Source organism: Excalfactoria chinensis, chromosome 1 (genome assembly GCF_039878825.1).
Source record: "Excalfactoria chinensis isolate bCotChi1 chromosome 1, bCotChi1.hap2, whole genome shotgun sequence".
NCBI classification, from domain to species: domain Eukaryota; kingdom Metazoa; phylum Chordata; class Aves; order Galliformes; family Phasianidae; genus Excalfactoria; species Excalfactoria chinensis.
In genome coordinates, this window is record NC_092825.1 from 93,262,537 (window position 1) to 93,276,553 (window position 14,017).

General features: G+C 38.3%; 1 protein-coding gene across 2 annotated transcripts in view; it reads right to left on the bottom strand.

Moving 5' to 3' along the window:
• LOC140259248 (SAM domain-containing protein SAMSN-1-like) overlaps positions 1-14,017 on the bottom strand; it is a 49,332-nt gene that overhangs the window by 22,172 nt on the left and 13,143 nt on the right. Inside the window, exon 1 of one of the 2 annotated variants that reach the window (XM_072350382.1) lies at positions 10,912-11,224. The exons of the other annotated variant lie outside the window; for it this stretch is intronic. Coding sequence (XP_072206483.1) covers positions 10,912-10,968 — 57 coding nt within the window. The 5' untranslated portion in view covers positions 10,969-11,224. Of the gene's footprint in view, positions 1-10,911; positions 11,225-14,017 lie in introns of those variants that run through there. 2 annotated transcript variants of the gene reach the window in all.

Consider the following 14,017-nt stretch of genomic DNA (forward strand, 5'->3'; position numbering starts at 1 on the left):
GTTAACCACCAGCACTGCTGCAGAACACTCTCAGCCCCCATTGAGAAAAGGCACTCCAAGTGCTCTGCTGGCAAGCTGTCCAACCCTGGGAACGTGCACATAGATATCCGCAATAATTATGTAATTAAGACTTTATTATTTATATGACATTTAATTAAAAGTGACTTTCAGTGGCACACAAAACCATGAAAAGAAAATGACTTTAAAAGAAGGTTAAGGATGTGTGACAAACTCAGAGGAGCTATGAAAGTGACAGTTAAGGACTTGGCATGATGTGCACCTCTTCTGCACCATTATCTCTTTCTACCTCACACTTGCATGTAGGCAGAGACACCGAAGCCTGGAATCCACCCTCCATAAGCCCTGACTGCAACAAAGGGGAGCAGCACTGTCTGAGCAGAGAGGGGTTAAACTCTGGGTAAGCAGGGCAGGCTTTGGTCTGTAATCCCTTAAATAATGTAATAATATAATCCCTGAAATAACTTTTTTATTTTTTTTTCCCTATCCTGAACCTTCTTCCTCCCAAATCAGAGAAATTCACACACAAATTTTTGCATTTTAAAAACAAATTACCCTATTTCAGTTTAAGTCCCGTCTCTACTTCCATATACAGCTTGATTTTTATTAATGCTGTGCGTTATTTAGGCCCTGACCTTGCAGGGTTCTATTTGATTTCTCATGTGAGAGGAATTACTCACAAATGTGTTTGTAAGACAGGCTTTAGGAGAAGTTGAAAATATCAATGTCAAAAGCCAAGGACTGCCCAAGGCTTTAGCTGTGAAGGAGCCCTGTGCCTGTCCTGTACACAGCATGGGGTGGGTGCTTGGCCACCATCCCCTCCCAAAGGCAGTAGTCTGCTATGTGCAATGATAACAGAAGGTCCTACAGTTGGAGCATTCCTTCAGACGACCTTCCAAAGGGGAACAAGATAAAAAAATGACCTCTAAGTCACAGTTAAATCTGACCATCCCAAAAGCTCATTTGCTTTTTTGAAGAGTAAGCAAACTTTCGAAAGCCCTTGTACAAGTTTTACTGCAGTCCTGCAGCCTTACCCTTGACAACAGGTAATGACCAACAATAAGCTAATTCTAAGAAACTTGGGGGGCAGGGAGGGAGGAAAGGGAGTTAGTTTTTATTACTTTTAAATGAGTGCTTGATACATCATGTTGGTTCCTCTGATTAATGTTCACAGCAAAGTCAGCCATTGGAGTTGTAATGTTTCTGCAAGCTTCCCTACAGCAAAGCTTAGCCATTAATTCAGTGGCATATGTCAGCTCAGCAGAGCAAGGTCACTCTTCTCTTTCAAGGGGAACCTTTTTAGAAATAATAAAACTGACAGAAAGTTCTTTTTTGCATGCTTTATGTCACCTGAGGTTGAGTGCTGCAGTTAATATCACAGAGCTTATAAACATTCCCATCTTCAGCAGACTTCAGCCCCACTGGGCTCTTGGAACCTAAACTTTTTTTTTTCCTTGAGTAACATAGCGACAGCTTTATGTGAGGCAGATATACAGTATATAATCCTAAATGAGTAAAAAATGAGTAAAAAATGAGCAAATCTTTTCTTAGGTTCTTTAGAGGAGAAATTTTGGCAGTCACTAAGAGACTGCTGATACTGCAGTATGGACTTAGGATATTAGCGCTTAGGGGAAAAGATTAAGGACTTTGGCAGTTAGGTTCCATCAATGCTTGCACCTTTGGCTAAAAGGGGGGGGAACTTTAAAATGTTTCTGGTCCACCTTCTTTTCATTTCATTATCAGCTGATGCTGCTGGATGGAAATCTGTATAGGCATGTAAAGGAGAACACAATGTTAATTGATGTGTTTACGGAATCATTTTGAACTCGCAGGTAAATAAAGATATTTTAGTCATCTGTTATGACCACTAATTGCAACTGGAACTTATTTGTTGGTATACATGTATTACGAGACATGATAAACAAACTAACTACTGAAGAATAAGATCCCAACAGTAGGTCAACTTCTACCCCCTCATTATCTCCCTTCAGACATCCTGACTACACTTGATTAATGAACCCAGAGTGAGATTAGCTGAAATTACCTTAATGGAGATGCAGTGCAGTGGAGAAGCAAAGCATAGTGTAGTATCTATCATCAGTCACTGTGAATTTTACTGTTTCATCAAATCTACATGTCCATTTATCTATATTAGTTTTATTTTGGGGAACAATTAAAATCAGAGAAAAGACTTCTCAATAGAGTGGGTTAACTTTTGACTCTTTTAAAATGATGACTAGTGTCACCAATTCTTTTTTCCCTTCATGTAACCTCCCTTGTCAGAAGGCTGAACTCCAGTGTTGGCTTATTGCCATCGGTTGGCCAAAGTTATTTTTATTGTTGAATAAAGTACTATTAACATTAAATTAGAGCCTCACAGGCTTCAAAAACTGGGCAAGCTTGCAGAAAAAATGCTTGGGAATCTGTGGTATGCTTCTTAGAATTTTGAGTGTAAATAAATAAATGCAATACTTTTCTTTGTTTTGAACCAGTATGTAAACTGAAAGACAGTTTCCAACTCAGATTTTCCTATTGATTTAGCATTGTTTAAGAATACTTCTTAGTGTACAAGATACGATGTGCTAGATTCTGGGCATTCTTTGTAGTGTATCACTGCATTCCTGGTGTGGGTAAAAATGCCTAGTCTCTCAAGGCAAGATAGAATTATGATTCCACTCAGGTCATTTTCATGCCAGATAGGAATGAATGCAATCAACAGCTCATTGCAAGCACTGGTTATGGTAAATAGTACTTATCTACTATCATCAATTCCCCTTTCTCTATTTGATTATCTCCCCAGCAGTCGGGTGACTGTGAGCACAGCTCAGTGGAGAACTGAAAATTCATTACACAAATAACAAATCCTTTTCCTTTTCATTCTGGTGCAGAACAAAATTGAAGCTAAGCTTCTGCACCCTCCAGAAAACCATGCATAGCTGGGAGATACTCACCAAGGCACACGTAGCAGCAAAGGCCTTGTGAGGTTATATGAAGTCAAAATTCAAGGCTATGCTTGAAATCCTCTGCAAATCTAGCCTATTGCTGTAAAGTAGATTGCATTGGCTACACGGCTGTAAGCTTTCATGAATGGTAGGAATGTCTACTTTTCTCCATTCCTTCAGACAATAACCAAAATCCCAAATACATAGTTTTCAAATGTTTTACCCTTGTAGACACAATTAGCAAGAGACAGACATCAAGTAAATATAAATTCCATTAGAGAGAGGAAGAAAATAATGGAAATACACCCAACAGACAATGTCAGCAGAGCCTTGCCATGTACTTGTGGATAGAGCTGAATGACCTTTCCGTCACCATCAGTCATTTCAAGCACTCACTACACAGTCTCTGAGCTGTTCATACATCACTGAGCCATATCCCCTTTTCAGCTTTGTGAAGCAGTTGTTGGAGTTAACATATGATCTTTAAAAGGAGGCAGACAGACAGAAGAATGAGAAAAACAGTGAAGCCATGGAAAACGAAAGCAGTTCATGAGTGGTAGTGCTCAGCATCCTCTTTGCACAGGTGAAGGCAGCACACTCAAGCTTTGTAAACTCATTCAGCTGTCCTGGTTACTTTGTCATCTCATCTTCACGCATCTGTGTTTGGCTGTGCTGCCAAAGTGAAGCTGATTTCTTTATCTTATTACCGCAGACTGACAGTTACAAAGATCCATCTCAATCTGACACGCAACAGCAGAGGGAAAATATGAAACAGCACCATATCTCTTTAAAGCTTTCCTAATCAAGTAACTCTCCTACAGAGCTTTTCTTAACCCTGAAGAAACCATTAGAAACCCAGCAGGAAAACCTAAACTAGTATACTGTAGGCCCCAGCTCTTGCTTGTCTGTCAACATACCTGAAGGTACAGCCAACTTACCACACCTTTTGAATGTGATCAGCATAACCAAGTAGAGGAACTCACCACTTCCTACAGTTCTCAGTAAGTAACCTTCTAGCATCTCATGGAAATCAGGTGTGGGGTTACTTGGTTGTTCTTGTGAAGATGAGAGATTAAGACATAAAAGCGTAGGAAAAGGATTAAGAATCCATTCAAAGCATCTAAAGGTGCAAAACATTAGATGGATCACTGGATCTTTTTCTCAGAGAAGGGCTTTCTTGTTGGCCTCAAAGCTAGTGAAGGAAGATCTTTCACCTCTGACATTCAGCAAAACAGAAAGATGTCAGTAGATCTCAGCACTGGCAACTAAGTAGCCTGAAGTCTGCAAACAAGTGAAATCATCCAATTTTTTCTTCGTCCATGGAATAAACCAAAGTGTCGGTATGGTATATAATGTGTGTTGTCAAAGAAGAGGCTTCACAGAAGCAGTTCAAAATCTCCAGACATTTTCAGGACTGCAATTTCAGCCTCAAGTTTGAGGAAAAAAAAAAAAAAAAAGAGAGAAAGAAGACGATGCACATCCACTGTGCTAATGTAGTGAGATATAAACAGCTAGAGTTTCACAAGCAAGCAAATGCAGGAAAGATTTCACTTGGGAAAAAGGTAAGTGATCTTTCATCCTCCTCTGGAATACCAATACACATGCACACAAATTCCTTCCTTTACCGAAGTTCAAGCAAAGGTTTCCATTATGATGGTTCTGAGGACACGTGACTTGCTAAATAAATTCAGAGCATATATAATCTGTAACTCAGGATCAAGCAGAAAAATGAGTAGAGGAAAACCACTGACATTGCTAATTTGTGGAAATGAGTAAAACTACTTCCCATGGCTGAAATAAATCCACTGTCACTCTTATAAGCTTTCAGAAGATAAAAGTTTAGGGATATTGTGATTTCAGAGGCCTAGAAGACTTTTAGTTTCATTTCCTGGAGTGGGTATTGCCAGAGATTTGCACAGCATGGGGTTGACAATTCTGGCTTAAGAGTTTGTAGCCGCCCACAAATGGCTTACACCTGCAGGCCAGCTACAGCTTTACAATTACTTCAGAGTGGACTTACACTTAACACAGATTACTATTAGTGTTGAAACCAACAAAAGAACTCTAGTCCACATCCTTTATCCTGCCCTTACACAGCTACTGCCTTTTACAAGCAGTGATGGGTATCCTGGCCAGTGTTTCATTTGGAGTACTTTGTGTTTTGTAGAAACACAATACTGAAGTGACCAAATGCTCTATAAAGATAATTAAAGAATGAGGAGGCAACTAATAGTGATTTATATCACCTTCATGTTTGTCCCACCACACTTATCAGAGAGTACAGTCACAGCTGTTGTGACTGAGTTTCCAGGAATGTGTGGAGAATGGAATTTGGATAAGTTTCTTACAATGCTCTTGCTTGGTTGGAAAAACAAAGAAAGAATTGAATTGTGTTTTTCAATGTAAGCAAATTTCACATTATAGGTGCCATAGTTAAGGCAATGCTGCCACAAAAGAGGCCAGAATGAAAACAGGCCAAAGATGACTTTTCTATTATTTTATATGAGAGCTAGTCAAGAATTGCATGAGTCCTAAAGGAACCTTTATGTTGATCTGAGCATCAAAATATGGTCTGTATATCCTAATCAGCTTCCTGGCAGAGAGGAGAGAGATGGCTGTTCTTTTACCACAAAGACCCTGGACCCTCACTTAATCTTCAGTGAGAAAATCAAATTCCAGGAATTTCAAACTCTTACTAGAAGTGATACGCGAATGCATATGATAGGAAATGTCTGAACAAAAGCTTTCTTTGCCTGAGTAAAGGGAAAAGATTTTTCTTTTTTCCTGATAATCAATAGTTAGAAATAAAACGTGGATATAAAGAAGGAAATAGTTACGAAATGAGATGTGCTACGGTTGCAGAACTTTCCACTCACGCAAGAAAAATACCCCAAGGTCAACTCTAACCTTGTTCTTGTTTTTCTGAAGTCTAAGGAAGACAGGAAACACCTTCTGACGTGTCACCTGCAATCCCTTTTTCCCCGTCTGCTCATACATGGTTATAATAGTATCATTTTTTTCTTTCTCTGAACACTTCCTGAGAAAGGCCCACAGGTATTTCCACCACAAACCAGATTCTTAAAACTACTCCCCAGATGTTGTCATCTGCTTCTGCTTATTTAACAGTGTTAAAATGGATTTTGACAAACAGTCCTTCTTCAGGAGGCAATGGAGTAAAGACCTTTAATGACAGAACTATGTGTCATCTTTGCCTATGAGCATAAATCTGCACAGCGGGCAGTATGGTGAAAACAGCTTATCGTCAACTCATCGCCTCGCATCATTGTTAGAATGAAATGCAAATGGAAACGAACATCACTTCAGTGATGGCTGTGAAAATTAGCATCTGCGACATTAGCAGTGGCTCATTTATTATACACTCCAAATTTCAGGGAGAAAGAAAAGAATTTTAAACTTGCTACATTTTCAGAACTCTGCCCATCCTTACCTTTGAAATAAAATTAAAACCCTCAGCTTTTAACAGTCAAAGATAAAACCTAGTTAATATTCATTAGCAATGAGCAATCTATTCACTGCAGATCTTGTCCTACAAAAGATATAATTATATGCTGAATTCTTGTTGGCTTTTAGATTTGCTGTACCTATCTATTTCCTATTTTCTCTTCAAGTATTCCACAGTACAGATTACAGCAGAAGCTATCATCTCAGAAAGCTGCACCAAAAATCTTGCTTATAGTATCTGTCTGCACTGGAGACTCCAAACGGAGGCAAGTGATAAACATTACTTAGATTACAAAGCCCATAGAAATCAATAGGATCACAGCTAATTTATTCATTTATGTGTTTTGAGGATCAGGCTTTCTGTGACGAATATATACAAAAGGGAAATCCAGGCCTCATTAAGTCTATGGCCAAAATGTGCATGGATTTCTGTGGAGGCAAGGTTTTGTGTAAAGCTTATAAAAAGAAAAAAATAATGGTATGAAATACTACTAGGGAATAAGGTTGCACAGTAAATGTGTGTAGTTTACATATTTAAATTGTAATGTGTGTAAACATGGTGGAAGTAAAAATTACCTTCCACTGGATTTACCACCGATTTCTTATAAGGCTGAAAATAAATAATAATTTACCACCTCAGTAGGAGATTGATTTAATTAGAAGCTTGGACATATTTTTACCTAAATAAAAAGCACAAGAATTGACCCTGAATTGTCTCACACCAGAAGTAAGCTGAGTTCCAAGCACCAAGCACGTTTGGAAGAGGAATAAGGAAACAAAAACGTCTCAAACCTTTAGCATAAACATAGATCATCTGTCATGTAAAATAATAACACAAGACTTTCTTCAGTCAAACCAGGAAAAAAAAAAAAAAAAAAAAAAAAAAAAAAAAAAAAAAAAAAAAAAAAAAAAAGCACAAAATCTTATTTGCTTCAGCTTGAAGTGGAGCCAAGAACCATCAGGCAGCTCTCAACTTTTCAGTGTGTGTAGGAATTTGAAAGAGAGACAAAAGAAAAGCTGCCCAGAACATTTCATTGTGTGAAGTGCGCGGTTCAGTGCAAGGATGTTTTATAGATCATTTGCACCTTTCACTCTTATTTACACCTGGTGAAAAGTGTTAAATGGTGCAAACCTGCTGCAAAACGTTATTTTCCTTTTAGCACTGTTTTATTTTTTGTGGTGTTGCCTGAAGCACATCAGAGAGACCATGTTTAATGTCTTCAAATGTTTTTCTTACCATTTTTCTAACCTGCTTTGTGCTATTCCCCAGGTGCTCAGAGGTCTGTAGTGCCGTAAGGGCAGTGAAGATACAATCCAGGTGATGTCAGGGGTCCTTGACATCCTCTGAGTGAGCTGCTCTCCTCTTCCTCAGTGTTGTGAGCACTCTGGCCAGGCTGCACCAAGCCCTGGCTGAAACACATCCAGCAGCAATACGCTGCTGTAACCCTCTCCTACCTATGCTGCAGAAGTGCAGAAGGAATACACTCTGCTCTGCCCACAGCACTCCAGCTATCAATGTGGGCAGTGACTGCAAGGCTGGGTGCTTGAACTCGTGTGCATGACCTCAGCTGCCCACTGGTAACTGTGCAGCCCAGATGTGCTCCATATAAATCGAGTCACATCTCGGCTGATGGAAAAGGGCAGTGAGGGCTGAAGTGAAGCACCAGGAGAGAGATGTGGTAGATAGGCTGATGGGAAGTGCTCAGCTTGTACCACGATATAAAGTCATTTCAGGACCTGGACAGACAGAGGTAGGTTAGGGAGAGGACAGGACTGAAATAGAGAGGCCAGCCCTTCGATAAGGTTGAATTTCTCTTATTTTAGACTGGGTATTTTTAAGCCTTTGTACTTCTCCCTTATAGTTCAGCTACCTGGGCCCTTAGCTTCTGTATAATATATAAATGTACAGGCCCATAGCAGAACATGCAGTTACAAGGACAAACGTTAGCAAAGAATCAGAAGAATCCTTCTGGTGTCTCTTGAAAACATTTATCTCCCCATTTTCTCTGGAATGACAAGTGGTGTAGATTTTTTTTTGCTCACAAAAGAAAGTCTGTTTACTTAGTTTCTGCCACATACAAATCATATAGTAGCAAGATGTGCATTGAAGTTACGAGCATGATTGCAGTGCTACAGAAATCCTTGCTAGAATCTGGGCAAGGGGGGGTTTGAACCATGGGCGCACACGGCAACATTGTAAGGAAAAACTGCACTACCACTTCTTGATGGCAATGGACAGGTATCAAAGTTTTTAAAATAGACAGGAAGAGTTTCAAGATGTTTCTTTTTGCCTATGTAGCACCTAACATATCTGCATACGTCTCTGGAGCAATACAGTAATAAAGCAAATGCATTGCACACAGAGAGCAGGCAGTTAAATACTGAAAGTCTGCACTGCTCCGCTGGCCACCTTCCCACTACTAGCAGTGCCTTTGTACAGGGACAGCAAATTGTCTGAGGAAAGGTTTTAGCATCAGCTTTACATGGTATTCTTCCATCTTTATCAAAAGGCATAACTGTATGCCAGCTACTCATCATGGACATTAAGTAATTTCACATTAGAAAACAAAATAAACAAGAGGATTAAAAATAAAATCTAGGTGAAACACTTGAATAATGCATAGAACTTCCCACAAATGTGATACAGACCAATAGTCACTATAGGCAAAACTCAGCTGCCTAAAGATATTTTGGTTATCCTGTTTGTGGGTCTATGGCAGCAATACAGATTTTCACTGAATAATCTATACTTGTGACTTTCTCTTTTGTTGTATCCAGGACAGCCACCTAAAGATGAGGTGAGATGGCCCAAGACCTCCACACTGATGACGATGTCCCTCTCTATGTGTACAAGAAGACGTCAAATACTGTCTACGCAGAACAGTGGTAGCCAGGAAACCATCCAGGGATACCACTTGTGAAATTCTGCAATTTCTGTTTGGAGGTGAAGACTTGCACCCATGTTACCCAATTCTGTATTGAGCAAGTTAGGTATTTGCCTTGCTTACACAGTAGTGCATATTTCAAAACATGCTGCAGAAAACTAAAATTTCTGTTCTGCTGGGGTGGGGGGGGAGGGATGGGATGACTGTCTGCTCCTATGACATTTCTGTCAATAGCACATTTACAGCAAAAGATTGTAATTGTGGAAAGTTTACAGAATTGTGTGCAAAAATGGGACTACGGTAGGTGAAGCATTTCATAGTACATTACAAAGGCAGAAAGAAACCCTGATCTGCTTCACCAAAACTCTGCGATTTTTTTTTTTTGCATAAACATTTACAAGAAGTCTAAGTCAGTGCAGCAAAATCAGCAAGCCTGACAATCAGCCAAGTGTTCAGAGTATTTTTATCTCTGCTTTATACACACAGTGAATCAATATATGCATATATATATATGCACCACATTCAGAGACTTTATATTCACATGGATTCACAGATTTGAGAAGTCATAAGACTAGCATTTTAGTAGCATGGAGTAAATTAATGAATGAATAACCAGCTGTGTGAAAGGAAAGAAAAAAAAAATAGAATCATTAAGGTTAGAAAAGACTTCTAAGATCATCTAGTCCAACCATCATCCCATCACTATCATGCCCACTAAACCATGTCCCTCAGATCATATCATTTGTTAAGGAGGATGTTATTCTGGAAGAAAAGAGTAATTGAAGCTTAATTTTGCAAGTATTCAGCAGGCAGGAAAACAAAGCTCGTCTACAGGGTCCACTGTGGTCTTTTCATCTGATCCATAGTATAACTAGTTATTAACTATGCTTCTTCCCTGCCTTTAAGACAGGAACAGAAGAAACTGCATGCCACATAAACAAGCCTAATCTTTAAAAAAAAACATTTAAATCTATGGAGAAAGTAAATAAAATGTGTTTCAAATCCATGAAAAAAAGTGCCAGTAATTGTTAACAAAGCATAGTCTAAGACTGCAAGTGGGATATATAAAAGACAATGTCATGTAAAACCAAATGACATTCCTTTTGAAGAACTGCCTGCAATAGCCTCTTAGGATACAGATGTCACACTTCAAAGTGTGCGCCCAAGCAAAGACAAGAAGGATCAGTAAACTATTTCTCACTGTATTTCTTGGGATATCACCAGTTTATCATAAATTCAGGGGTGAGAGGAAATCTTTGTATCTCTGATTAAAGACCTATGAAGAACATGCAAGAATGAAGTCCAGTAGCAAGGCCCTTCAACACTATAGCAGCTTTGCAATGATGATTTCTTGGATTGGATCGCTACATTTGTAAAGTGAGTATATAAACTTAGATTGTTGAAGGTATAGTACTGAAAGACTGCTAAGAAACCCTGAAGCATTCAAGCTCTTATTTTTCAACTTCACTTTTTCTGTAGAGGCTGCAAAATCTTAGCAATTACCCCACTGCATTACAACCAGTCCTGTGCCTTTCAAGTACCTAAGCACTCCTTTTTGGAATTCCTGCTATAATTCACTGACAATGAAAATCAAACATTCTTACCTTTGGCTTTTGACTTTTCTCCTTATCAGACACATTAGATGGCTTTCTCTTCAACATTTTAAATGTAAGTTTGTCCGACTGATGTGCAAAGTGTACAAGCTTGCGACTTAGCAAAGTACAGTAAAGCGTACCACACAAGGGTACACCAGTTCCTGCAGCTCCTTGTTCAGTCAGGATGTGACCATGCAGCTGCTTTGTAGAAAGGGTGAGCAAGTTGAAACAGCAGTTTGGGGAGGGAGTGAGGAAGGAGGAAGTGACTACAGAGAGAGAGGTGCACTAGAGATGAGTTGAAAATGAGAACAGAGTGCAGAGTGAGAAACTCTTGAAAATGTGTTCTCCTTTATGTCACCATCAGACCTCAGGAAGACTTTGCACATCAAGAAATCAGTCTCTTTTCCCCACTCATTTTTCTCACTCAACCTTGTGGCACTAACAGCACCCTTCATTTTAACTTGCGCTGAGACTCGAATGTGAAGGAGTGCTGCTCTTATGAGCGTCCAAGGATATTATTCCCCAGCTGTGACGCATGGTCCAGCTGGTCTCTAACACCTCGCACTCACTGCTCTACACCAATTCAATAAAGGCAATGAGGTTAAAGACCACTATGTGGGGGACAAAATCGCTAAAGCCATCTTCTTTTCCATGGTCAAATAATTTTTTGCCTTTCTTCAGGGAATTTGGGCATCTGAAATAGCTTTTCAGTTCTCCACTGTCATTGATTAGGTGAAAAGTAGAAGGGAGAAGGAACAAGTCTAGCAGTAGGTTTACAGCAAAGAGGTTACATGAAAATAGAAGTACTAAGTAAGCTTTGATTGTCTGCTTCATCTTGTTTGATAGTATTTGCCAAATTCAAACAAACAAGTCTTCCATATCCTGAGTCAGGCTTTGTTGTGAATCATGGAGTATAAAGCCTGAAACTATGAAAAAAAAAACCATCGCCTTTTTGCTTGAAGATTCAGGCAAATTTCAAACTTAAAACATTTGGGCCACCCACAGGGTTTCAGTGCTGCAGATGAACAAAGAAAACTATTTCTAAGTAAGTTGCAGAGCTGAAAAAGTGAAAAAAAAAAAAAATAGGTAAAAAACGTATATTTTTCCAAATTTTCTAAAGTTTTCTTCAAAAAACAAAAACAAAACCAAAAAAGCTTTCAAGAAAACCTATTTTAAGCAACTTTTCCTCATACATTTTGCAGTTAAAGCTTCTTTTAGCAAGCCTATGAAAATGTCTTCTATCAGATAGCAATTCACAAGTACTTCTGGACCCAAACACTCAGTGCGCATACCCTGGTAAAGCCCTGACTGTTTTTTCTGTTTATGTATTGAACCTTAGCCCAGCACCCAAAATGTTTTACTTCACATTTTAATTAGAACTACATTCTTTCTGTATAGAGCTGAATTTTATTATCAATAAGATACCTTTCAAGAGTTCATGAGCTTTATTATTAATTAAATATTATTAATAATAATCACGATAAACTCCAAGGGATGTATAATTCATCATTATTGTTATTAATAATAATTAATTGTTAATAAAACTGATGAACTCTAAGGTATATTTTTCTTTCGTATATTTGATAACAGCACTTGAAAAGTCTATTTAAGTTTCTAACCCTAAGGAGGTTTCACCACTGATATTTAATAAGCCTTAGTAATTCAGTAAAGCCGTATGTTATTAAAAATGCTGTACGTATGTTTTACAGTAATTAAACCCAATTATTTATCTACATAGCTGTACATTGCAGTATATTGCTTTTCTTTTTTATCTGATCCAAACCTGAGGATTAAATAAGACTGTGCAGATCATTAGAATGTGATTTCCTGTCTCAGGCTGCTATTAAAATCTTCATGATTAATAAAATGGGAACTCGTCTAAAGAGTAATATATGAGCTTCCTTTCTGTAGAATATTTATTGTTAAACAGGAAGAAAGAGGCCATTTCAAGAGATATAGTGCCCACCCATATCTATTTCCTTTCCTCATCCACATATCAGAAAAATTATAGCAGCTTGAAAGCTGACCTGATTATGTTCTTGCCCTTGGAAGGTTGACCCACACTAGTTTTAAAACGTAACTAAGTGAAAAAAAAAACAAACATGTATAACAGCAAATTAACCAATATATTTCAAAGAGGGCTCTTCTCTATTAAAAAAGAATAAAAAGTGGTGCTTGTATCCTCTGTATTTCAAGATGTATTTTCAAAGAGGATTGAATACCTACCTAATATAGCAATTAAAATTCACGTGCCTAACTTGCTATTGGACATGACTGCAGGTAACTTATTCCATTTCCTTGCTGGTCTTTGGACCTGATCCAAACTGCAGCAAAATCAATAGAAGTTTTTAAGATTAATTTTATTGGGCTCAGATTTGAGTCCTCCATCCTGAAATACCCAGGTAATGCTGTTCTCCACTCTGCAAAGTCCAATGGAAAAAAACGTGTTCCACTTGGTAATTAAGATGACCCCATGAGAATGATTCCTTTTATAAAAGGCAATATACATTATAGCTTATTATTATTATCATTATTCACTTATAATGAGTGGACCATGATAAATAGTCCTGGATACTTGAGTGCTTTATGTGTCTCCCACCCACACACTATCAAATGCCACAATAATGTCACAGTCCTCACTGGCTCCATCCATTTACCTTGCCTTGAAAAAAGAAACTACCTACAGGCTTCACTGTAAGCTCATCCTTTCAGTATTTGGTTATTTTTATATTACCAAAAAGTAGAGCAAAATTAGAATAAAGATTTTAGCACAGTAGTCAAAAAGCAAACAAGATGAAAATTTTGTATCAGTCCATCACAGAAATCTGGACCAAGTTTAAATGGAGGCTTGGATACCTCATATTGCTTTCACTTATGCTAAGCAATTCCAAAGTGTGTTAGGCTATTTATTTCAATTAACATAAAGTTTCTGTAATGCACCCTCTGCCTTTATGCCTATACTCTGTCTGGTACAGGTTGTCTAGATATAGCAGAAATCTCAGAATAGCAAATGGAACTGAGATAATAATTTGCAATGAACAATTTCCTTAACATATTTAGTATTTATTTCCTCAAGGAATGTTCAGGAGAACACAGTTTCCTCAAATATATATAT